Raw genomic sequence first — 23,768 nt, 5'->3', positions numbered from 1 at the left:
AGAAATGGGGAGAAAATTTGTAATTCAAACTCTTGTGAAAATCAATGCTGGAAATTGAATATATTAAATAAATTTAAAAAAAAGAAAAAAAAAGTCATGAGGAATCTACATAAAGAAGTGTTGCCCACTGATTTTATATTCCTAAAGAAGAAACTGAGAGGTTAAGAGGGGAGAGTCACTCACCCTGTACCAAAACTTCAACTTGGTTGTCAAAGTTTATACCTTCCATAAAAAGCTCTTTTTAATTGTCTATTAAACATAGAAAATTGCCTGTGTATTTGTGACTGAAAAAAGAAAGGAAAGTTACACTCTTACTATGTATGCACTCACTTCAACTCCACCTTTGCCATGCTGTGGAAGAAAAAACTGCCACTTGTGTTTAAAATTTTATGAAATATAAGATGCATATAGCCAGAAGATGGTACAATTACAACCATTTTTTTGAGACAAGCTCTCCTTTTATCACCCCAGATACAGCCACTGATCCCATTCCTGATCTCACTACTGGAAAAGCATGGAATGCTCTAACCAGATCCATCTGTGACATGGGCAGGATTGCCCTTCATTGGGCATTCTGGAGGATTCTCCATGCTGGTGCCAAACAGTGTTGTCCCCATACCATATAGCATAGAACTTCCAAACTCAAGTGATCCACCAGCCTCAGCTTCCCTGGTATCTGGGGTTACAGGTGTGCTCCATCACACCCAAAACAATTCTTGTTTTTATTTTTGGCACAGGTGGCAATAAGTTTTCATTATATGAGAACACCAGATAAATGATAGAAGGAACCACACTTTCCAACTTGCCTTATCTCAGAATGCTGGAATGACTTCAAATCATTTTCTGCATAAGAGGACCGCAAAGGATGAAGGTAGAAGATGCTTCAAAACCTGAAACAAAAGCACTCCATCTTATTGACCTGTTATGCTAGATGTCTTAATTAAATACCTATATTTGTGTCATGTATTGCTAGACTCTGTAAAAGGGTCCTATTACTTTCTATATAAAGAAAGTAATATTGTCAAGCATCTTTAGCAGTACACTGAAAAGACTGGCTGAGTTGGAATCCAAAGTTTGTTGCTATTATTCAGTTGTGTACAACTCTTCATGACCTCATTTGGGGTTTTCTTGGCAAAGATACTGGGAATGGCTTGCCATTTCCTTCTCCATATCATTTTACAGATGAGGAAACTGAGGCAAACAGTGTTAAGTGATTTGCTCAGGGTCACACAGCTCAGAAAAGTCTGGGGCAAGACTTTAACTCAATAAAATGAGTCTTTGGATTCCAGGCCCAGTTATCTATCCGCTGTGCCGCCTAGCTACTTGTGGAGTCCAAAGTACCTGGTTTTAAATCCTAGCTGTGCTACTTAATACCTGTATGGCCTTGGATATATCGCTTAATGTTTTTTATGGGCTAATTTTTAATTACTTCAGGTGGGAAATATGATTTCTAATAATGAATTCATTTTTAGCACGATTCCATGATAACAAAACTTAGGTGTCCCTTACAGTTCGTTATAATGGTTTACATGTATATACTAAATGGAGAAAGAGGTTTTACAGTAGGTTATATAATACAAAAAGCCTGAAGAAGCACAAGTTTTCTATTATGGCCCTGTTGGCTACTCACAGGGACAAGTTGCTTGGTCTTTCTCTGCTTAGTTTCCTTAGTTGTAGTGACTTATACCAACTGACATATATCAATTAGAACACACATTAAAAATCATTGGTTTTGGTCGCAAAGTAAATTTTGGATTCAGATATTAAGACTTAAAATTCAATGAGTGAAGTTATAATAGTCTTTTATTTTACTTAAATATGTAAATATGAATATAAGAATTTTTCTTACTACTTAGTTAAAAAAGCCCAGAAACAGGATCAAGTCATGATGAAAAATGAATATAGATACACTGAGTACTTAAGTTTGGAGAACAGCTTACTCATACGTAGTCAAAACCGTCCAAGATGAACCCATGCCCAAACTGCATAGGTTATGTACATAGGTTAGGTTATGCAAGGACACAGTGAGCAAATTATGTTTCCAACTCTGAAAACTACTGCAAGTATAAACTCTAAAATACCTTTCTATCACACTTCAATTAGGTTCTGAATGACAGCTTTTTGGCATCAGGGAATAAAGGCAAATAGATTTATTCAGGAACTGAGACAGGCCAAACTGAATCTGTCCCCCGAGTGTTACACAAAAGCAAAGATCTTCAAATGTACCAAAAAGCAGCCTTGCTCCTTCAGGTGGTGATACTGAAGAGCTGTTGTTACTTCCAGAAGCGGTAAAATCCCAGCGCTATGGCCAGGCAAGTAAAAACAGATGCTGCAAGATAACGAATTGTCTCAAGTTTGGTTGACTCCATCAGTGTTTTTAGTGAAGCAATTTCAATGTCAATTTTGTTGCTGGTCTGTGAAATAACATTTTGGATATGGGTATCTCTTTTGTTAAATTCAGTGGTTGCTTCCATAAGTTTCTTTTCTTAATCTGCAAACAGATCTGTCACTCTGCTCCTCTCTAGGTTTATATCCAGTTTATTATTTGCTCTGCTTCGAGTAGTTTCAAGTATTAGTTGTTGTTTGAGTTGGTCCAATTCAATTTTCATTTTCTAGGTATATATGTGATACTTGGAATTAAGATTGCACTTCAGATCTACAATAAAAAACCCTGTTTTAGGACAGTTGTTGACCCCTCCCTGCATTATAGCACACATCCATGTATGTGTGCTATAGATTGGAGCAAGTGGAAGCTAGTGACTTGATGAGAAATCAAGATATTATAAAACAGAACCAAAGGAATGAAAAAATGGAAGACAATGTGAAATATCTCATTGGAAAAACCACTGACCTGGAAGATAGATCCAGGAGAGATAATTTAAAAATTATTGGACTACCTGAAAGCCATGATCAAAAAAAAGAACCTAGATATCATCTTTCAAGAAATTATCAAGGAGAACTGCCCTGATATTCTAGAGCCACAGGGCAAAATAGAAATTGAAAGAATCCACTGATCGCCTCCTCAAACAGATCCTAAAAGAAATCCCCTAGGAATGTCGCCAAATTCCAGAGCTCCCAGATCAAGGAGAAAATACTGCAAGCAGCCAGAAAGAAACAATTTGAGTATTGTGGAAACAAAATCAGAATAATCCAAGATCCAGAAGCTTCTACATTAAGAGATCGAAGGGCTTGGAATACGATATTCCAGAGGTCAATGGAGCTAGGATTAAAACCAAGAATCACCTACCCAGCAAAACTGAGTATCATGCTCCAAGGCAAAATATGGATTTTTAATAAAATAGAGGACTTTCAAGCTTTCTCAGTGAAAAGACCAGAGCTGAATAGAAAATCTGACTTTCAAACACAAGAATCAAGAGAAGCATGAAAAGGTAATCAAGAAAAAGAACCAGAAAAAGAAATTGCAAGGGACTTACAAAGTTGAACTGTTTTGTTTACATTCCTACATGGAAAGATGATGTGTATGATTCATGACACCTCAGTATTAGGGTAGCTGAAGGGAATATGCATATATATATATGTTTATGTATATATATGTATATGTGAGTGTGTATGTATGTATGTGTATATATATATGGAGAGAGAGAGAGAGAGAGACAGAGAGAGAGAGACAGAGAGACAGACAGAGAGAGAGAGAGAGAGAGAGAGAGAGAGAGAGTGGGCACAGGATGAGTTGAAGATGAAGGGAAGATATCTAAAAGAAATAAAATCAAATTAAGGGATGAGAGAGGGAGATAGGGAGAGATAGAATGGGGTAAATTATCTCACATAAAAGTGGCAAGAAAAAGCAGAGAAGAGGAGAGAAGTCAGGTGAGGGGGAATGAGTGAATCTTGCTCTCATCAAATTTGACCTGAGGAGGGAATACCATATATACTCATTTGGGTATCTTACCCCACAGGAAAAAAGGAGGAAGAAGATTAAAAAAAAGGGGGGGAAGATGGCAGCTGGTAAGCAGGGAATAATGTGAGCTCCATATGGAGACCCTCCAAAAACTTATAAAAAATGGCTCTGAACCAATTATAGAACGGCTGAACCCACAAAACAGCAGAGGGAAGTAGAGCTCCAGCCCAGGACAGCCTGGATGGTCTCTGGGTGAGGTCTATCCCACACGGAGCTCGGAGCTGGGAGCTGGGAGCTGGGAACGGAGTGGAGCAGAGCCCAGCCTGAGCGGTGTGGACCATCCAGACCAGAAGCCGGGCGGAGGGGGCCCTAGCGCCCCGAATCAGTGAGCTACAGCAGTTACCAGACTTCTCAACCCACAAACACCAAAGACTGCGGAGAAGGTTAGTGGGAAAGGCTGTGGGAGTGGAAGGAGTTCGCGGTTAGGCTTCCATGGGGGAGGGGGGAGGGGGGGGGCAGCGGAGGTGGGCAGCTACAGCTGTTGTTACTTCCAGCTCCACCCACCTGGTGGGAGGAATTAAGTGGCGGATCAGAGCAGGGGTGCACAGCCTGCCGAAGATCTAAGCCCAGTTCAGGTTGGGGGTTGGTGAAGGAGCAGTGCTGGTGTGGCAGAGCTGGCACCACCCCCCCAAACGTGGAACATAGAACTCTGTAATCTACAAGCAGTCGTACTCCACTGAAAAACTCAAGGGTCAAGTTAGTTGGCTGGGAATATGGCCAGGCAGTGAAAACCCACCCAGATTCAGTCTCAGACTTTGCATTCTTTCTTTGCTGACAAAGAAGACCAAAACATACAGACAGAAGAAATTAATAAAGTCAAAGAGCCTACAACAGAAACCTCCAAGAAAAACAGGAACTGGTCCCAGGCCATGGAAGAGCTCAAAAAGGAGTTGGAAAAGCAAGTTAGAGAAGTAGAGGAAAAATTGGGAAGAGAAATGAGAAGGATGCGAGAAAACCATGAAAAACAAGTCAATGACTTGCTAAAGGAGACCCAAAAAAATACTGAAAAATACACTGAAGAAAACAACACCTTAAAAAATAGACTAACTCAAATGGCAAAAGAGCTCCAAAAAGCCAATGAGGAGAAGAATGCCTTGAAAGGCAGAATTAGCCAAATGGAAAAGGAGGTCCAAAAGACCACTGAAGAAAATACTACTTTAAAAATTAGATTGGAGCAAGTGGAAGCTAGTGACTTTATGAGAAATCAGGATATTATAAAACAGAACCAAAGGAATGAAAAAATGGAAGACAATGTGAAATATCTCATTGGAAAAACCACTGACCTGGAAAATAGATCCAGGAGAGATAATTTAAAAATTATTGGACTACCTGAAAGCCAGGATCAAAAAAAGAGTCTAGATACCATCTTTCAAGAAATTATGAAGGAGAACTGCCCTGATATTCTAGAGCCACAGGGCAAAATAGAAATTGAAAGAATCCATCGATCACCTCCTCAAATAGATCCCCAAAAGAAATCTCCTAGGAATATTGTCGCCAAATTCCAGAGCTCCCAGATCAAGGAGAAAATACTGCAAGCAGCCAGAAAGAAACAATTTGAGTATTGTGGAAACCCAATCAGAATAACCCAAGATCTGGCAGCTTCTACATTAAGAGATGGAAGGGCTTGGAATGCGATATTCCGGAGGTCAATGGAGCTAGGATTAAAACCAAGAATCACCTACCCAGCAAAACTGAGTATCATGTTCCAAGGCAAAATATGGATTTTCAATAAAATAGAGGACTTTCAAGCTTTCTCAGTGAAAAGACCAGAACTGAATAGAAAATTTGACTTTCAAACACAAGAATCAAGAGAAGCATGAAAAGGTAATCAAGAAACGGAAATTGCAAGGGACTTACTAAAGTTGAACTGTTTTGTTTACATTCCTACATGGAAAGATGATGTGTATGATTCATGAGACCTCAGTATTAGGGTAGTTGAAGGGAATATGCATATATATATATGTTTATGTATATATATATAGGTGAATGTGTATGTATGTATGTATCTATGTGTATATGTATGCATGTGTATGTAGGTATATATATGTGTGTGTTTTTATGTATGTATATACATATATATATGTATATATATATGTAAAAGAGAGAGAACAGACACAGGGTGAGTTGAAGATGAAGGGAAGATATGTAAAAGAAATAAAATGAAATTAAGGGATGAGAGAGCAACATACTGAGAGAGGGAGATAGGGAGAGATAGAATGGAGTGGATTATCTCCCATAAAGGTGGCAAGAGGAAGCAGTTCTGTGGGAGGAGGGGAGAGGGCAGGTGAGGGGGGAATGAGTGAACCTTGCTCTCATCAGATTCGGCCTTAGGAGGGAATACCATACATACTCAGTTGGGTATCTTACCCCACAGGAAAGAAGAGGGAGGAAGATAAAAAAAAATAAAAGGGGGGGGGATGATGGAGGGGAGGGCAGATGGGGGTGGAGGTAATCAAAACAAACACTTTGGAAAGGGGACAGGGTCAAGGGAGAAAATTCAATAAAGCGGGATGGGTTGAGAAGGAGCAAAATGTAGTTAGCCTTTCACAACATGAGTATTGTGGAAGGGTTATACATAATGATACATGCATGGCCTAGGTTGAAGTGCTCGACTTCTTAGGGAGGGTGGGTGGGAAGGGAAGAGGGGAGAGAATTTGAAACTCAAAGTTTTAAAAACAGATGTTCAAAAACAAAAAAAAAGTTTTTGCATGCAACTAAAAAATAAGATACACAGGCAATGGGGCGTAGAAATTTATCTTGCCCTACAAGAAAGGAAGGGAAAAGGGGATGAGAGGGGAGGGGGGTGATAGAGGGGAGGGCTGACTGGGGAACAGAGCAACCAGAATATATGCCATGTTGGAGTGGGGGGGAGGGTAGAAATGGGGAGAAAATTTGTAATTCAAACTGTTGTGAAAATCAATGCTGAAAACCAAATATGTTAAATAAATAAATTTTAAAAAAATTTAAAAAAAGGGGGGATGATAGAAGGGAGGGCAGATGGGGGTGGAGGTAATCAAAAACAAACACTTTCAAAAGGGGACAAGGTCAAGGGAGAAAATTCAATAAAGGAGGACAGGTTTGGAAGGAGCAAAATATAGTTAGTCTTTCACAACATGAGTATTGTGGAAGGGTTATGCATAATGATATGCATGTGGCCTATGTTGAATTGCTTGACTTCTTAAGAAGGGTGGGTGGGAAGCGAAGAGGGGAGAGAATTTGGAACTCAAAGTTTTAAAAACAGATGTTCAAAAACAAAAAAAAAATTTGCATGCAACTAGGAAATAAGATACACAGGCAATGGGGCGTCGAAATTTATCTTGCCGTACAAGAAAGGAAGGGAAAAGGGGATGGGAGGGGAGTGGGGTGACAGAAGGGAGGGCTGACTGGGGAACAGGGCAACCAGAATATACGCCATGTTGGAGTGGGGGGGAGGGTAGAAATGGGGAGAAAATTTGTAATTCAAACTCTTGTGAAAATCAATGCAGAAAACTAAATTAAAAAAATTGTGAAAAAAACCAACATACTCTCTGATATGTCTTGCTCGCTGTTGGTATAACAAAGGGACCACTGAACATTAGTAATAATCAAAAGACCGTCTTCCACCTGACCTAGAAATTCTCATTCTCTGCTCTCAGATTTGCAAATTCACTTTTTTCTTGGATGACCGTATCTTTCCGGATTGAATCCAAATGTGCCATTAATTGCTGGACAATAATTTCCTGTTGAGCTCGAGTGACCATCTCCTTATACACGGTGTCTAGGCTGACATTTGACAGAACTATTAATGCTAACACAATGGTTTCTGCTTGTGCTTTTTCAAACCCATGACTTTCCAAGTCCTGAACCACTGAATGGGTATCAAAAGTTAACTTCCTTTGCTTTAAAGGAGTTATATCCGCCCTCCTCATGTCATAATTTTTCTTGGAGCTGGTGGTCAGCAAACTCCTCTTCTCACTTCCATCCTTCCCATTTCCGCTTCCCGGACATGTTGGCACTGCCAGCAACAGGAATCTTCCGTGAGGAAAGACTTGTCCCTCTGGACAGTGTCTTGGCAATGTATATCACTTAATGTTTATGAGAATGAGTCTCCTCACCTGTAAAATGGAAGAGTGGTACTATATAAACTCCAAAGTCCCTTCCAACTCCAAATTTAAGAACCTTTGATATTGAGACACTAAGACTTTATGGGTCCTTCCTAATGGTTTGAAATTTAGAACAATCTAAGGCAGACCCTAATGATGAAGACAGAGATATTAGAAATATACATTAAATGAAAACATAAATAAGAAAAAGCAGAAATACATGTCATGGAAGTTCTATTGTGCTTTATTTCTAGCTAATCAGGGAGGCCTTCTGAAGCATTCCTGACCCCAGGGGTACATGTGACCTACAACCCTCCTGAGTGCAGCTGGAACCAGATTAAAATATAATTGGGAAATGTTTAATAAAATAAATAAAAATACAATAAGACAGAGATAATATTACATTTTAAAACTAAGTCAACATGCAGGCCTCACGGATATTTATATACTGTTTATTGGTTCTCCTCATTTCTATTTGCATTTGCCACCACTGATATAGTACATTCCCTTTTCTAAACAAGACCTGGCCTGAGATCCAAAAGTACTGTATGTTTCTAAAACATCTGAGGCCTTTGAATGGACGTAAAATAGAAAAAAGTCTTTCTTTCCCTCTCTGTCTCTGTTAGGTTTTTCTGTCTCTCGGCTCACCCTGACTCTCTTCCACCTTTTCTTTTGTCCTATTTTTTATTCACTCAAAAGGAAATCGGTCACATTCTTTCCATAAGGGTGTGGTTTCCAGGTACTTGAATAGGTCTCATATCTAGACTTTTCCTCAGCAGAGCTGAGGGTAAAGGGCAGTGTTACTGAGGGCTGTAACTCTGGATCTGGCCAAGTGAAGTTTCACCTTTCTCAGACGCATATATTTAAGGTTCCAGAGTTTGAGGAAACTCCTGGGCTAGCCTGTATGACTGAGGCAGCTGAGGTCTGATTGGTCCCTGACACACTATTTAACTCAGGCATAACCCACACCCTGCTTAAATGAATAACCCATCGTGTTGCATAATGGCACTTTGGCGCTTATTCCCAGCTTTTAGCTGAAATATACAAGTCAGCCATAAAACAGCCTGTTCAAAGATTAATCTCTCTGCCCGCTTCTAGTTTGTTGGAATGGGACATGCCACTTGATGTTGTAAAATGATTAGTAGATGAGATGATTGTACCCTTGTCATCTTCCAATTTATTTATTTGCTTGGGACAAAAGTCAACACTGCATCAGAGTGGTCAGACTTGATGTCAGCTAACTCACATGGGCTTTCGTTATAAAATCACTGACTAGAAGCATTCATTGTTATTTGGTTGTTTTCAGTTGTGTCCAACCCCATTTGGGGTTTTCTTGGCTGAGATAAATGGGTGGTTTGCCACTTCCTTCTCCAGTTCATTTTACAGATGAGGAAACTGAGGCACCAGGGTAGAATGACTTGACCAAAATTGGGTGTGTCACCAAAAGTCCAGTGTTTTTTTGTTCTGTTCCATCTATCTCTTTTAACTAATCACTGTCCTGGAAAGGTTGGGAATTAGAAAGCTGGTCAATGCCATGGATACGTCAGAGATGGAAGGACAGGAGCAAAGTAGTAAGTATCTGAGGCCAGATTTGAACTCAGGAAGACAAGTCTTCCCGACGACAGGCCCAGCATTCTATCTATCGCATCACCTAACTGCTGAGATAGAAGCATAGAGGTGGCAAATTTAATAGAAAGAACCCTGGATTTGGAATCTGTTCCTGTTTTGTTCATCCTTTGCTTTCAAAGAGGACCAATGACATCAGGAGGGTGATGTCTGGACTTGAACATGAATTGGATTTAAGTGAGGCAGAGTTGTAGCTTCACTCTAAAATCTGGGCTGAGGCTCAAATCCCAAACTTTGCTATTTTATTACCTGTGAAACCTTGGACAAATCACATCCTTTTCTGAGTTTGTTTTCTTTTTTTTTTAACTACAGTTATAGGGATTGCCGTATTATCCTTTATTCTACAGATAATATTATAATTCAGGAACCTTTCGGAAGATGCAGAGCAGCTGAGTACTGTTGCTTTTCATTGGGAAGTAGTGGGGGGGGGAGAGGTAGAGAGAGGCAGGAGTATTATAGGTTACCACCCTGAGATAGCAAGGAACAACCAGAAAGCTCCTAGACCTTGCTCCAAAATGTCTACACCCACAGTCTACCAATTAGATATTTTTTGTGGGTTAACCCCTCCCCATGCCCCACCCAATTCCTCTTTTAAAAGAAAACTACTCTCTTGTAGAATTAAACACTCACACTTTGTGATGAATTAGTTCAACAGGAATTCTATTCTTACTAATGCTTACTAAGCAGATATCAGTTCAATCCGCCAACAGGCAATGGAAGCTTTTCTGCAGGGAGGAGGAAGCTATGGTAGGGATCATAGGATCATACAATTGGAAGCACCTTTGGAGATCAATCTAGTCCAACCCCCTATTTTATAGATGAGGAATTAGAGACCCAGAGAGGTGAAATTTCTTCATGTGGCCATACGGGTAATAAGTGGTAAAACCAAAATATAAATGAAGGTCTTCTAACTTCAAACCCAGTGCAGGAAAAGGTAATTTTGGAGGAGGGACACTTCTAGGGAGGATGGACCAGGTAGAATGCTGCCAAAGAAGTTTCTGAACAGATAGTTGGAAGCCTAGAGGTGGATTCCTGCAGGACAGGAGCGAAAGGGCACTAGGGCACTAGATGTCATAGGAGTACAGAAATGAGAGGATGAAGATATTAAAGAAAAAAATCACCTACTACACAATTTTGCCTTGGACTAGGAAGTCTGATAGATAACCGAAAATCACAGTGAGGTAGGTTACGGAGGCAATGTCTTTCCTTGGTCCCCTGAACAGCCTTAGGGAAACATGGCCAATTAGTTACTAATTCGAACCTCCCAGGGTTCAAGAAGTTTCTCTGAATTCGTTGAAGGGTATTATTCTTGTGACTGCCTTTGTATTGCTTGGCAGTTCATGAAAAGAGTTTTCCCCCAAACCCCCACCCCTAGCCCTCTTCCAGGAAGCCTATAGAAAACAAAGTGGCTGCAAATAAAAAGAATTATCCTGTTTGGCGGGAAGACCAGGGGGAGGGGTATGGAAGAGGAGTGTTTCCTAATCCCTCTACCCAACCTGAGTTCCCCAAAGTTCTTATGTCCTCAAATTCAGTAGTCCCCCAGTCTGTCAGATTCTTATTCTTCAATGTGCAGGATAGAATTCAGGTATCATCTCCGCTTTCGGTGCAGCCAAAAGCTTTGTGGGGAGAGGGTGAACCCTCTATTGATAAATCAAACAACAAATATTTTTTTATTATTTAATATGTGAAAAGCTCTGTCAATGGCTCCTAGGAGGGCAACAATTTATGAATCAAATGCAAGCTGCTATCCCTTAGCATTATAGCTTCTGGGGAAAGGCAGTAGACAGCAATAGAAAATGTTTGCAACATACTAAATTCTTTTCAGATGAAAAACACAAATATTACATAGCTGTGTTCCATTGCAAATAGGGTATAGATACCTAGTTTTTATTTGGTTCAGCAGAAAGCTGAGTAGCCTGCAAATGATTTTTAGATGATTTGCTGCCTTTGCATAAACTTGAAGAAAGAAGAATGCAAAGGAGAAAAGAATTTAGTTCTTGACTGGTAAAATTAGCAAGGAGCCAGGCCTTTGTTAGGGTCTTCTCTGATAGGAGAGACAGCTGATGTGATGGTTAGAGTGGATAGACTTTGGAGTTAGGGAGGCCTAGATTCAAATCCTACTTCTAACATACTAGTTGTGTGACCCTGGACAAGCCTCTCAGTGTCCCAGCAACTCTGAAACTATGAGTTACTCATCTATGTGTGAGTTTCTTCACAGGGAGTTCACCATGCCAATGAAATCACAGGCTGTGAACAACAAAATAGATAAATGGTGGTTAAACTAACAACAATGTGTGTGGAAGAACTTCAACAGCTCAGAGGTCCAATGACAAAACAGATGACTGGAAGTGGGAAAGTCAATAAGTTGAAAGGAACATGCAGATGAAACTGAAAAGGACCTAAAAATGTAGAATGGACACTGTGTGATCATATAGCTTCCGATCTTTAGGGGTTTAAAATGACAGGCTTTATTAATTCCATTTAGCCCACCTCTTTGGGTCTGGGAGTGAGGAGGTTTTTTGAGTTGAGTTTTCTTTTTTTCATTTAAGAAAAGATCTCCCTTTGGAAACCTTGGAGAGGGAAATAGAAATGTGTGTAGCAAGCGGGAGGGGGTACTAGAAAGGGGGTAATATTAGCCACCTGATGAAGAATTTGAATTCTTCTAGTGTGAAGTGAAAATAAGATTTTTCATCTCTGAGATGACTGTGAACTCTGAAGGGAGTGATCATTTTTGCACTTTGTTTATTTCCTAGTACATCTTTGGCATTTAACTATAATTATTACTAACAACAGTAATAATAGAGGCAATGTGGTATGGCGGACCAGGTGCTGGGCTTGGGGTCAGGAAGACCTGGATTCAGATTCTTCCTTTGACATAAACTAACTCTGTGATCCTGGGCAAGCTCTTTAACTTCCCTCCACCTCCGTTTCCTCATCTGTAAAACGAGGGGATTGGACCCCAAGGTCCCTTCCTACTCTAAATCTATGCTATTTTTTTTTGATAGATTTGTGATTTGATTGAACAATAGTCCAAGAACAATAGATCATGGCTGAGGCTTTCCTTGAGCTCAGGAGTTCTGAGTTGCATTGAGCTAAAGTATCATGAGGGCCACCAAGTTGCCTAGGCATGTGCTAATCAGCCCAGGTTGGAAATGAAGCATGTGAAAGCTCACATGATGATTAGAGAGGGAGAGACTGGTTTATGAACAGCCCCTGAATGTGCAGCCTGGGCAAGATTAGGAGACTTTAAAAAAGTGTGGAATGTTCAAGGAGGACTGGTGCCTCTGGTATGAGGGCTTGCTGGGCCTTTTTCAGGTCTGCTCATCTGAGTCTATCTGATTCACCCAACTCTCACCTGTGCCGCCAAGAAGCTGAAACACGCATAGTGACCACACCCCAGTAAACCTTCTTGGCAGACATGCTAAACCAGATTGAAGGTAATCTACAGGCCTCAAACCCACGGATGAGTTAGGGGGATGTCTGCCACAAGCATGTAAAGACTTCTCCTGGTGGAATGGGTGGGTGAGAACAATTCCAATGGCCATGAAGTGGGCTGAAAGCAGGTGCTGTGGAGTGCTTAGAGCTTGGTCAGACATTGTAGAAGCCAAGTTCTCTTACTGCATCCTGGGCTACCACTGGTTGTCTTGATTTTTGTCCTGCCACTGGACTTTGATGATTCTGGAAGAGAGAATGAGGCCGATGTCTTTGTGCAACTCTGCCTCACTTAAATCCAAATCACCCACAAGTCAAAACATCATCCCATGATGTCATTAGTCCTCTTCAAAACAACAATAAAAATAGAATTGCCAGATGGTAACTTGCCCTAGGACTGTTTCTATCTGACAATTTAGTACTTTCTTTCTCTACTGAGAGAGAGAGAGAGAGAGAGAGAGAGAGAGAGAGAGAGAGAGAGAGAGAAAGTGCTAATAATGGAAGGACTTTCTGCAAACACTGCTATCAATATTTTCTCTTTAGGTTTCACTCCTGACCCTTGTGAACTTTTTCTACCACACCCCTGTAGGCTCCTCACCCTGGAAGTTCACTCCACCTCTGGATTTCTCACATTGGAAGTACGCTTTGCCCCTACCACCCCTTCCTCTGATTGACTGATTCTTCCCAGAACCTCCATTTTAAAGAAAACCATTAATACATAAGTATAAATAAGAAAGGTGGGGGGGAAACTCTTAGGGCAACCGTGTCTTTATTCCTCTCCAGGCTCCACACTTGACTCTCAGAACTTTCTCTACCATGCCCCCATCCCAGTACCTTTCCCCCTACCCTTACCAATCTCATACATTGTTTTCTCTGTGTAGAGATTCTCCAGAATGTAGGCTCCTTGAAGACAAGAAGTGTTTCTTTTTACTTGTATTTGAATTCCCAGTGCTTGGCACAGCACCTGGCATGTAATAAGTGCTTAATAAATGCTTGTTGACTTGCTTTAGCTATCATCAAGTAGTCTGCAGTTTAGTACTTTCTTTCTCCTTCAAATTTAAAAGTTAAAATAAACCCATGAACTCTTCTTCCCTGACTGAGTGAAGTGACAGGATAGTTTTCGTGTCCCATTAGATTTTCGTTTTCCCCACATGAATAATTCAACACAGAATCTCAAATTCTTAGGCTCTGTACATCTAATGATCCTTTAGCTTTTCTGTTAGTATGTCATTCATTGGTTATTCATTGAGTACCTGCTATGAACAAAGCATACTATTAGACACAGTGGGGTAATATAGCATATGGTGCCCAGTCCCTGCCCCCAAGGGATTCATAACAGTCACAAATATGAAGAGTTATATAACAAAATGAATTAGTAACTATAGATGATAACACAACCAAGAAGAGCCAACTTTTGCCAATTTATTTTGCCAATTTTGCCAATATCATTTACAAATAAGTGATAAATCCTTATCAGGAAGAGTTGGATTCAAATTCTGCTTTTTGATGCTTATTAGCTATATGACCCTGGACATGTCCCTTAACTTTTCTGAGCCTAAGTTTTCTCATCTCCAAAGTGAGAATGATCATTCTTTTTGCCTTATGTCATAGGGCTGTGGTGACTTTCAAATGAGATTAGGGAGGGAGAGAACACTGTGAACTGTAGTAGTTAGGAAAGACTTTCCTGGAAGAGGTGAAACTTGAGCAGGTCTTGGAAGACACAGCTTCTGGAAGTGGGAAGAAGGGGGAGTAAGCATCAAGGAAACATGGGGGAAAGTCTGGAAGATAGAAATGTATATGATCTCTTCTAGGATAGTGAGTAGAATGGTCTAACTGGAGCAGGGAAGAATAGAAGAGTGAAAAATAAAGCTAGAAAAGTATGTTAGGCACTGGCTGCAGAGAGTCTTAGAAGCCAAGCTAAGGAGTCTGGACTTTATCCCATAGGAAATGGAAAGCTGGCCTTGGAGTCAGGAAGACTTGTGCCTAAGTTCTGCCTCTGACACATTATAACTGTATGACTATTGTAAAAGTAAGTCACTTATTGCCTTCATGTTTCCAGGCAACTTTCTAAGAATGTAAGTTACTGATGAGTTCTTGATTGGTTTGAATCAATGGAGGGAGTTTCCATACCAGGGGTTCTTCACAGATGAAACCACATGTCCAAATCAATTAATAGGGAGCTTTTGAAGGATTTTTAGTAAGGCAATGACATAATAAAACCAGTGTTTTATGAACTGGCAGTGATAAACAAGATAGATTAGTTGTAGTACTAGGTGCTGGGGAAATAAAAATTAAAATGAAGCACTCTCTGCCCTCATGGAGATTCTTCTTATTACATTCAAAAAGGGAAGAAAAATATGTACACATACAAGTATTCACAAAATAAATACAAGGTAATTTTGGGAAGGAGTCACTAGCAGCTGGGTGAATCAGGAAATCCCTCGTGTAAGGGTTCGAAATGAACTTTAAAGGTAATTTGGTATTCTAACAGGTGAGCAGGAAGTCCATTCCAGTCATGGGGGTCAGTCCAGTTCAAAAATCTGGAGAAAGGAAATGGCTATGCTGTGTGGGGAACAGAAGGAGGCTAGCTGGAATGGTACATGCCTCTGTGACAAGTCTGAGGACTCGACCAAAGTTATATCTAGTTCGAGATCTATGGGCCTGTGATTGCATCTAATAAGTGGGAGAACTAGGAATTAGAACTCAGGTCTTCCTAATGCCAATCTCTTTCTACTGCACCAGTGTTTAGTATAGTGCTTGGCATATTTGTTATTGAATCATTTCAGTCGTGTCCAACTCTTTGTGACCCCATCTGGAGTTTTCTTGGCAAGGATACTGGAGTAGTTTGCTATTTCCTTCTCCTGCTCATTTTACAGATGAGGAAACTGAGGTAAATGAAGTTAAAGTGGCTTGCCCAGAGTCACACAGCTAGTAAGTGAACTCATGAAGATGAGTCTTTCTGATTCCAAGCCCAGTGCTCTCTCTACTACGCCACCTAACTGTAATGTTAACGGAATATAAGATCTTCCCTGTCCATTAATAGGCCTATGGGACCAAATGTATTCCCTTTTTGCCTTGGAACAGGGGCCATGTTCCCAGGTCTAATGGTACACATGTATTCAATCATGGATGTCTTGCTGCTTTGAACTTCGGCCTACCTGTGATACACCCTGAGTCACATAGAGCCCATTGAGGGAGGAACTTGCCTAAGGAGAAGCTTGCTTAGGGGGAGATTTACTTACAGGGAGGCTTGCTTGTAAGAAGGCTTTCATACCTTTTGGTACTAAGCTAATTAGGTACTGAGTCATGATGGTTGTGATGCCTTCTGGCTCTGATAAGTATATATATATGTTCTGAGGTTGATGTTTTGCTCTGGGGGCTTGCTCATGAGAAGACCTTGTGATTCCCTGGAGGGGACTCTGAGTAGCCATTTTGTTAAGAGGGCCCCCCCTCCAACTACTCAGATGTTTATGCTCCCCTGATCTGGTGGTGGTTGTATTACTTTGTTCAGACAGTTGGAGCCCTGTCTATTGATCTTTGTGCTAATTTCTGTTTGTGTTTTCTCTACTGTTTAGGGTGCTGACCTTTCCCCTGAACTAGTGCATGTGATTAAAGTAAGATTGTTGACCCTTTAAAAGTTGCCTTTCCTTTAGAAAAGCAGATCAAAAAACCTGTGCTAGTAGGCCATCCTGAGTGTGCCAGGGTGCTTGCTGTTACACTAGCTGCCACTTCAAATATAGGAGGTGCTTAAAAAAAATGTTTGTTGTTGGCTGAACTGAATCCAGCTTTGGTTGTGTGGTGATGGTACAGCATCCAACCAGAAGCTGCAAGCATCCTAGATTTTTTTTCTTAATGTTTTTCTTGATATTTTCTGTTTCTTACATTACCATAGTTATATCCCATGTATCTCTCCCTGTCCCACTCCCAGAAAGCCATTCCATACCACAAAGAGTATTTTTCAGAGGAAAAAAAAAATAAGCACAACTGATGGACTCATTGAAAAAAATCTGCAAGCATGTGCAATGTGGAGGCCTGTGGATCTCCAACCTCCACGAAGGATAGGTTGAGGGTATCTTCTCATCTCAGTCCAGAAGAGTCTTCTTGGACCTTATAGTTTTGCTGCATTACTTTTGCTTGTGTAGCTGTTCTTTCCATTTACACCACTGTAGTCACTGTGTGTATCATTTTCCTGGCTGTTTACTTCCCTCTGCCTGTTAACTTCACTCTGCATCAATGCATATACATCTTTCCATGCTTTGTATTCATCATCACACACATTATTTCTCACACCACAGTAATAATATTCCACTGTATTTATGTACCACAATGGATATAGCCATTCCTTAATTGATGGGCATCTACTTTGTTTTCAATTCTTAGCTATCACAAAAATGCTATTTTTATTTTATTTGCTATTACATTTGGCGTGTATGAGGACTTTCTTCTTCTCCGTGACTTTAGGGTAGATGCAGCCTGGATTTCTACACACCGGTTGTGTCCGCGCACCTTGCCGCCTGCGGGGGGCGCTATAACGGCTAACTCCTCTCTCCATCCCCACCCTCCCTCCAGCTGCAGAAGGATCTTCGCTCCTCACCCCTCCTCCCCCAGCCGCCAAGGAGGTAGGCAGGGTCCTCCAGGAGAGACCGAATTGCTCCTGGATTCGCTCCCTGAACCATCAATCCCGGGATTTTGCTCCCGCCTACGTCACATGACGCAGCCCATCATGGCGACGGTGGCGGTGGCGGCGGCGTTGCTGCTGCTGGGGCTCCGGGCTCCGGACAGCGGCTGCTGAAAGGCAGGCGGCGGCGGCGGAGGCGGTAGGAGCCGCAACCGCAGTATCCACCGACAGACACTACGACGCGGGCGGAAAGATGCTGTTTCCGGGGCTGGAGCGGCGGGGGCGGACCAGGAGCCGGGCCGGGATTTGGGAGCAGCGATTTGTCTTCAGGAGCCGGCGCGGGCGCCGCTGAGGCAGCCGAGGGAGGGAGGGAGGGGAGAGCGAAGAGGAGAGAGCGACCGACGGGCCGGCGCCTAGACCGACCCCCAGGCCCGGGGAGCCGGGATCCAACGCCGGCCGGCTCCGGCCGCAGAGACCTCGCCCGCTGCCGCCGCCTCCGCTCGTACGGGGGAGATGCCGGGGCCGCCGGGCGCGCCGCCGCTGCTGCTGCTCCTGCTGCTGCTCCCGCCGCTGCCGGGAGTCGGGGCCGCGCCACTTCCGCAAACAGGTGCAGGTGAGAGGTGGGGACACCGCGGCGGGGGTCCTGGAGGATGCCGGGGTGGGGGGACAGTGCGGCGAGGCAGGGAGGGGACGAGCGGGGAGGGGCATTCGTCTGGGAGGTGGAAGAAAAAAAGAAACGGCTTTAGAGAGCGGGTTGGGAATTGGGGTGCCACTTCGGGGATTTTGTTGGGGTGAAGGGGAGGAGGAGGAGCGAGGTGAGTGGAAATCAACCCGACATCTCGGGAGGATGGAGGGGAGGAGGCTGGGAAAAGCCTGTATCACGGGGGAGGGTGCAGCTAGTGAAGGGAGGGAGGGAGATCTCAAAGAAGGGAACCTTTGGTTTGGGGTGTATTGTTTCGGGGAACCTGGGGAGCTTCGCTGACCTGGTGAGGGAAAGGAAGTCTGGTCAGGAAGGTAAAAGGATATGCCGAAAGGAGAACTAAGCCAACCTTCCCCCCCCACTGTTGCTCTCCGGAGGCAACTGCAGTAGCAGCTCTGTACCTGTTGTACGTGGGTTCGGAGCCTGCATCTCTGCAAGGCAATTTAGCTTCCGTGGGCTCAGAGCCTTCGTCTGTACAAGGCAGTTGAGCTTCCCTTTTCTACTGTCACCTGCCTGCCTGCTGTGGATTCTCACTTCTTGTAGCCGGAACAATTTTATAAATCCTTTGCCTACTGAATTGTAAGTGATTAAGGATAATGCTAGATCTTCTCTAGCTTCCTGAAACTTAGTTGTTTAATATTTAAAAGCAAATGTTTAGGCTTCTGTGTTGTTTTTTTAAAATTTCCTACGAAATGAATCCATGAAGATAATAGTTTTGAAACTCCACCTCTAAATTGCCTATGTGTTGAAATCATGTGATCAGAGTAAACTGATATATATGTGTGTGTATATATATATATATATATATATATATATATATATATGTATATATGTATAGACTGGTCTAAAGAGGATTAAATTTATTTTCTTAGCAATGTCATTTTTTTTCTTTCATTTTCCTCCATAATCTGTGTTTGGCAATTTTTTTCTCCCAAGAGTACACTAGCTCAGTAAAGTATTCTGCATTTAGCCCCCCTTTTTTTTCTTAACAAGTCTACACTGATTTGCACATTATGAATTGTTGCTTGTTTGAAATAGGAGAGACCAGTGTTAATTATTTAGGGAGCTTCTTGTGATTTCCTTTATTGAGAGCCAAACTCTTGGAAGAAGAAAAACTGGAAAGCAAAAAATCATTGTAGAATGAGTACCATTTATTGATCGTATTGAAGTTATGTATATATATTCAAAAAGCTTTGGAGGAAAATCAACAGTATTTTGAGACAACTACCATTGAATTTGACCCAACCTGGTACTAAGAGAGTCTTTTATTAATGAACTGGGTAATGTAATTTGTGCTAATTATAGGGACAGAGGTTGGACTTGCGGTTTCGTTGATATAGGGAAGTACCAGATGAGGAAATCCTTCTATCAGTATTGATTAGTGCCATTTTTGCAATTGGTAGTCTTAAAGAATTGCCTGGGCACTGAGAGATTGGGACTTGACTCTGTTGGTATAGGCACTAATTTTCCTAGAAGGAATTTGAACCCAGGTCTTCCTGTCTCTGAGGCCAGCTATCTATCCATTACACTTCAGCTTCCTAGACCAATTATCTTCTAAAATGAACTTTGTTTTATGATCTATTAGATAAAAAGAAAGGTGAATTTTTAGTCAGCCTAGAGAGGAGACTTAAAAATGTCTCTTGAAGTCAATTCAAAAAACATTTAAATTCCTGCTGTGTGCAAGGTACTATATGGTAGAGTAGAGAGAAGATTTTTCAAAATGACAGTCCTGCCTACAAGCAGCTCCTAGGAAGACTGTGTCAGGTATTGATTGATATAAATAATGAATAGAAAGATAGGATAAAGGTGCTTATAAAAAGAGTAATGAAGGTGCAATTGTCAATTTTCAGTATTATCGAGGACTTGCTTTTTAAAACCTTAAATCTTAAAACAAAAAAATAAAAAAAACCCAAAATCTTAAAATAACAAAAACTGCCTATTTGTGAATGCTAAATGTCAGTTACTACCCTTTATGCCTGTAAATTCATATGGATGCTTACGTATAAAACATAAAATGAAACATCAGCTTTTGCCTGAATATTATAAAACTGATCTTTACAATGTATTATATATTGTACATTATATATATATAATTTATTGATATCTAGATTATCTTGTCAACTTTTGTAAAAATAAAACACATTTTCCCAGTAGATGTTCACCTTGTGATATACTGAATTCTCTTGATTAGAGGGGTTCAATAGATGAGTGACAAGTTTAAATGATAGTTCTCTGGGTAAAATTCTGTGGAAATGAGAGACTCAAAATACAAAGTATATTTTCTCATGTGGCTGACACAGGACTAGATATTAGAGTACAAAGATCCTGAATAAATGCTTGTTGGATTGGACTGATAATTGAGATGATTCAAAACTGAATTCAGTTAGGCCAAGAAGAATAATTTGAAGAAAACTTTATGTTATTATTTCTCACTAGGTAAGGCAGACTTCCCAGGGAATCTGTACACTTGATAAGAGCCATTAAACATTGTAAAAATGATAAAACACCCATCTTTTTTGTTACATTGGTCAGTCGACAAGCATTAATTCCCTACTATGTGCCAGCCATGGTGCTAGGTTCTGGGATTACATTCTAAAAGAGGAGACAATATGTACACATATTATAATATGCAAATATTTATAAAATAAATACAAGGTAATTTTGGGGGAAGGCAGCAGCAGGGGTGGGGGAAGAATGGAGAGCCTTCATCTAAGAGGTGAGCTCATCCTTGGGCTAATCTTTGAAGGAAATTAGGATGCTAAGGGAAGAGGTATTCCATTTTATGCATGAAAGTGAAGAGGAAGTGCCTTGTGCAGGAAACAGCTTGTTAAAAAGTAAGGGAGCCATGAAATTAGAATTGGTAAGAAACAGTTATATCTATCTAGAGTCTGTACTCAGACTTATTTATTGCTTCTTTTTTCCTTTTGCTCTTTTTGGAGAGAAGAGGAAGGAATAATAGCATAGCATTTCTTTTACATATACAATAATTATAAAGCTATTAGGTGTCATCTAGCCTTGGTGAGACTTGTCATCATTCACTTTTATCATTTGCTACTACCTTTTATGTCAAAAAGATATGGTAGAGAAGGCATTTTAAACAATCAGGTAAAACCAAGCTTTAGAATTTTCTTTTTATTTCAGGTATCTTTAATTATCCTTCTTTGTAAATGACAAAATCATCACGGATAAATGAAAGTCACAGAAAAGTCAGCAGCTTGATTTTATCTGATTGTTCAAATTCTTGCTTAAATCATTCAACTATGTTTCTGTATGGTTGTGATAAATGTATGGGTTGGGCTTACCCATCAGGACTGAAGGAGTTTGCTTCATAAACCTCTTTCTTGGTTCTCCCTTTAAGTTTCTTGGAGATAGACTTGCAGTCTATGATCTGAAGTCTTTTTTTTTTTTTTTGCTACTAATCCATATTTCTGGCAGGACCATCATTTTCAGGCAATCTCATCCTGGGGATCTTCAGGAAAAAAGTAAAAAAAGAGAGAGAGAGCTCATTCTTTTCATGACAGTTGTAAAGTTAACATTTTAGTTTGAACATTTTTTCCTGCTTTAGATTCTGCTTTTTTGTCTATGGACGCAGTTTTCTTTTACATCAGCACTATTCTCGGACCTCTTACAAAGTAGAGACTGCAGATCGTTTTGAAAGATTGAGTACTTGCCTATACAGAAAGCCTTCCTATATAAGTACACAGTATCTTAGTGGTATTAGGGCAGTAGTTAGTCAAGGAAACCTACTTACTTCTATTGTTCTGTGGGATATTAGGTCACAGAGTACAGAAGAAGCTTTCAGCAGTTCCAGATAAAGGACTATACGGAAGTCTCAGTGAAGCCAGTGGGAATCAGCTACTGATTAAACTTGAGTATGTGAAACTGGGGCTGTAGGGTTAGACTAAACAGACTTGTAACTTGCAAAATGCTTTTAAAGGGAGAATTTAGTGAAATGCAGGTTTTGACATACTGACACATCGTAGCTTCAAATTATCTCTATCACAGTTACCATAAAGGAGTTTTTCCATCTTTGTTAGAGATAGTCTCTATATGATTTAGTTGTAATTACCACTGTAACTACTTTTAGTATAATAGATAAGAAAAATACGTATTATAGGAAAGGTCAGTTCAGATATTTTGTAGTTCATCCACATATGTACATCAGACCCTTGAGTTTTGCTTGCATTGCTAATATTGAGTATCCATTTGTTTCTTTTTTGAGTTAAAGAGGCCTTAAGTCATCAGAGCTTTGTGGAGAGTGCAGTTGAGCTAATTGTTGTAGGTATAATGAGAGGGCATTCCAAGTAAGTAAAAAAGGAAGTAAGTTTTCTCTGGATTACATCCAGAATTCTGAAACACTTGGGAATGAATCCTCAAAATAATACTGTGTAAGTTTAGTTATACAAGGAAAAAACATTTAGTCAGTATTCTGTTTCATACTCACTGAGAAGAGAATTTATACGGAGACTTGAGTTTAAATTTGGACTTAGACACTTGCTACTTGCATGACCCTGGTCAGGTCACTTAAAATATGTTTGCCTCAGTTTCCTCGTGTGTAAATTGGAGAGAATAATAGCACCAATCTCACGAGGTTGTTGTGAGGATCAAATGAAATAATATTTGTATAGCACAGTGCCTGCACATAGTAGGCACTATGTAAATGCTAAATGGTGGTGGTGGTGATATGTCTTTTTTTCCCCCATTTAATAGTATTTTATTTTTTCCAATTACATGTAAAGATAGTTTTCAGCATTCACTTTTATAAGATTTTGAGTTCCAGTTTTTTTCTCTGTTCTCCCCTCCCCAAGACAGCAAGCAATCTGACGTAGGCTGTACATATATGATCACATTAGATATATTTCCACATTCGTCATGTGGTGAGAGAAGAATCAGAACAAAAGAAAGAAAAACAAACAAAAAAAGAAAATAATATGCTTCAATCTGCATTCAGATTCCATAATTCTTTCTCTGGATGTGGATAGCATTTTCCATCATCAGTCTTTTGGAATTGCCTTAGATGATTGTATTGCTGAGAAGAATTATATCAAGGCTGATCATCGCACAATGTTGCTGTTATTGTGTACAGTGTTCTCCTGGTTCTGCTCACTTCACTCAGCATCAGTTCATGTAAGTCTTTAGAGGTTTTTCTGAAATCTGCCTGCTCATCATTTCTTATAATAGTATTCCATTACATTCATTTACCACAGCTTGCTCAGCCATTCTCCACTGGATATGCATCCCCTCAATTTCCAGTTTTTTGCCAGCTGGTAACATTTTTAAATTCTGTTGTATCCTGTCCTTGTTAATAACGTTCAAAGGTATCATTTCAAAGAAGGAACCATCTTATTTCAGCTCAGGGAACCGCTTCTAGAAGAAAGATAACAGGGAAAG

General features: G+C 40.6%; 1 protein-coding gene and 1 pseudogene across 1 annotated transcript in view; one reads left to right on the top strand and one right to left on the bottom strand.

The window, feature by feature from the left end:
* Nucleotides 1–2,196: 2,196 nt before the first annotated feature.
* Nucleotides 2,197–13,047, bottom strand: LOC118841441 (annotated as a pseudogene).
* A 5,087-nt stretch (nt 13,048–18,134) lies between these two features.
* The window catches only part of LMTK2 (lemur tyrosine kinase 2), a 110,349-nt gene continuing 104,715 nt past the window's right edge, over nt 18,135–23,768 (top strand). Inside the window, exon 1 of the mRNA XM_036741409.1 lies at nt 18,135–18,297. Coding sequence (XP_036597304.1) covers nt 18,191–18,297 — 107 coding nt within the window. The 5' untranslated portion in view covers nt 18,135–18,190. The remainder of the gene's footprint in view (nt 18,298–23,768) is intronic.

Source organism: Trichosurus vulpecula, chromosome 1 (assembly GCF_011100635.1).
Source record: "Trichosurus vulpecula isolate mTriVul1 chromosome 1, mTriVul1.pri, whole genome shotgun sequence".
Lineage (NCBI taxonomy): Eukaryota > Metazoa > Chordata > Mammalia > Diprotodontia > Phalangeridae > Trichosurus > Trichosurus vulpecula.
The sequence above is the reverse complement of the archived record's forward strand: the minus strand, read 5'-3'. Positions and strand labels throughout refer to the sequence as shown.